The sequence below is a fragment of the Camelina sativa genome, chromosome 15 (assembly GCF_000633955.1).
Source record: "Camelina sativa cultivar DH55 chromosome 15, Cs, whole genome shotgun sequence".
Classification (NCBI taxonomy): Eukaryota; Viridiplantae; Streptophyta; class Magnoliopsida; order Brassicales; family Brassicaceae; genus Camelina; species Camelina sativa.
The window spans coordinates 5,155,795-5,158,533 of record NC_025699.1 but is presented as its reverse complement, the minus strand read 5'-3'; the positions used below and the strand labels follow the sequence as shown (position 1 = coordinate 5,158,533).

Here is a 2,739-nt window from a genome sequence, read left to right as displayed (position 1 = left end):
ACCATTGACTCACATTAGAATATATATTGCAGAACAATCACATGCCGTTAGGGTTTAAAATATATATTCTTTAGTTAGTCTATTCTAGCAAAGATTGCAATATTTGGATAGTGTAAATAAATGTGTTCTACTTAATTTATCTGATTTAAGATGCCCTTGCTAGCCATTATGTTTGCGAAAAAAAATTCAATTACCAATGTTTATAATGCATTTGTGTCACAAGTATGCTTGTGTGAAAAAAAATTACATACGAAGTTTTTGCTCGCACAAGGCAATAACGCGTCTTTCTTTTTTGTTGTTGCAATTTAAGCAGATTCCAGTGAGTTGAAAGATATACAAGAGAGTGAACAACTTGAGTTTTCTGCTGGACAATGTGTCAGTGGATATGTCTACAAAGTGGATAAGGAATGGGTTTGGTTAGCAATATCTCGCAACGTGACGGCACGCTTGTTCATTTTGGACACTGCATCCGAAGCTCATGAACTTGAGGAGTTTGAAAGGCGTTTTCCGGTTGGTAAAGCTGTTTCAGGTTATGTTTTGACGTACAATAAAGAGAAAAAAACGTTACGGTTGGTTCAGCGTCCACTACCTGATATCCACAAAAGCATCGCCAATGGTGTAGGCAGCAAAATGGATAATCTAGACAGTAGCATTCCTGGTGATGATGGTACTCTTTTTATTCATGAAGGAGACATTCTGGGTGGAAGAATTTCTAAGATACTTCCTGGTGTTGGTGGAATTCGTGTGCAAATAGGTCCTTATGTATTTGGGAGAGTTCATTTTACTGAAATCAATGATTCATGGGTCCCCAATCCATTAGATGGTTTCCGTGAAGGCCAGTTTGTGAAATGCAAGGTCTTAGAAATCAGCAGTTCTAGTAAAGGGACTTGGCAAATTGAACTCTCATTACGGAAATCACTAGATGGCATGAGTTCTGACCATCTCTCAGAAGATTGTAGTAATAAGTAAGTTTTTTTGCCTATAACACGCATTACTGTCTCTGTTGCTTTTATTATGGGTTATATCTGTTTGAGTTTAAATAAAGTGCTGATAAAAGCTCATCATCAGCCTTTCAATTCATGGCTGTTTCGTTAGTTTTCAATTTTGGATAATATTAATGGGATTTCCTCTCTGTATTGACTTTAGTTGAACTTGAAATTTGCATGCTTGTAAATTTTTTATCCAAAGTGTTTCTAATTTACGTATTAACCTTATGATTTGCAGTGACAATGTTTGCAAGCGTTTCGAGAGGAGTGAAGATCTTTCTCCTGATATGGGCGTCCAGGTATTTTTGGCTTAATAACCATGACTTTGCAATCTATTATTTTCATGGTAGAACTTATGTTAACTTCGAACTTTCACAGGGTTATGTCAAAAATACAATGTCGAAAGGTTGTTTTATTATACTTTCAAGGACAGTCGAGGCAAAAGTTCTACTTTCCAATCTATGTGATACTTTTGTTAAGGATCCCGAAAAGGAATTCCCAGTAGGAAAACTTGTGACTGGCAGGTAATGCAGACTTCCTGTCAGATAGATATTTTATAATATACTTTATGCTATGCTCTTACCAATATACATTGTAGGGTTTTAAATGTGGAGCCTTTATCTAAGCGGATAGAAGTCACTTTGAAGACAGTAAATGCTGGTGGGCAGCCAAAATCTGAGTCTTATGACTTGAAGAAACTCCGTGTTGGAGATATGATTTCTGGGAGAATCAAACGCGTGGAGCCCTATGGTTTATTCATTACCATAGGTCAAACTGGCATGGTAAAGATCTAGTTTTTGTGTATTCCTTAAAATCTGTTTCCAAGCTGTATGCTGCTTCAAATCATCTTAGTAGAGTAACCAGACTGGCAATAATTTACTTCATTGCTGTCTACCTTTTGTTTTGTTGTAGGATGGATTATGTCACAAAACACAGCTTTCCGATGATGGTATCGAGAATATACAAGCTAGATATAAGGCCGGAGAGAGCGTCACCGCAAAAATTTTGAAGGTAGGTGGTCTTTTGTCATAAATAGTTAGTGCTGTGTAGTACTTTTCCTGAAAACCACTGTTCCTCTTAGTCTTATGCTAGGACCCCAGTAACTATTATCTGGGAGATTAACTTGAACATAGTTTTTTTGTGATATCTGTTAATACGGAATATTTAGTGATGTTCCTTTTCATTTTGGCGTTTGCTCTAGCTTGACGAGGAAAAGCGACGTATATCGCTCAGCATGAAGAGTTCTTATCTTATGAGTGGTGATGATGTCGACGCACAGACACCGTCTGAAGAGAATGCTAATGAAACAAACATGGAATGTGATCCAATCAATGATCCCAAGTCAGAAGTACTTGCAGCAGTCGGTGATTTTGGGTTCCAGGAAACAAGCGGTGGAAAACATAGTGGAACCTCTGTGGCTCTTGCTCAAGTAGAGTCGAGGGCTTCTATCCCTCCGCTTGAGGTTGACCTTGATGACATTGAGGAGACGGACATTGACAACGGTCAGAATCATGGAAAACTACAGGGAGCTGATAAAGATGAAAAGAGCAAGAGAAGGGAAAAGCAAAAAGACAGGGAGGAAAGGTTGGCTAATTCTTTACTTCCTCAATAAGGCTATTTCTTTAGTTCCTCACTAAAAAACCAAAATGCTATATATATATTTGGTTTCAACTCACGTTGAAAAAATCTACTTGTGTAGAGAGAAAAAAATACAAGCTGCTGAAGGAAGATTGCTGGAGAATCATGCACCTGA

General features: G+C 37.8%; 1 protein-coding gene across 1 annotated transcript in view; it reads left to right on the top strand.

Annotated features, from left to right (window-relative positions):
* The window catches only part of LOC104748145 (rRNA biogenesis protein RRP5-like), a 12,077-nt gene that overhangs the window by 7,561 nt on the left and 1,777 nt on the right, over positions 1-2,739 (top strand). Inside the window, exons 14-20 of the mRNA XM_019236642.1 lie at positions 164-170; positions 314-965; positions 1,225-1,285; positions 1,365-1,510; positions 1,585-1,768; positions 1,899-1,997; positions 2,188-2,570. Coding sequence (XP_019092187.1) covers positions 164-170; positions 314-965; positions 1,225-1,285; positions 1,365-1,510; positions 1,585-1,768; positions 1,899-1,997; positions 2,188-2,570 — 1,532 coding nt within the window. The remainder of the gene's footprint in view (positions 1-163; positions 171-313; positions 966-1,224; positions 1,286-1,364; positions 1,511-1,584; positions 1,769-1,898; positions 1,998-2,187; positions 2,571-2,739) is intronic.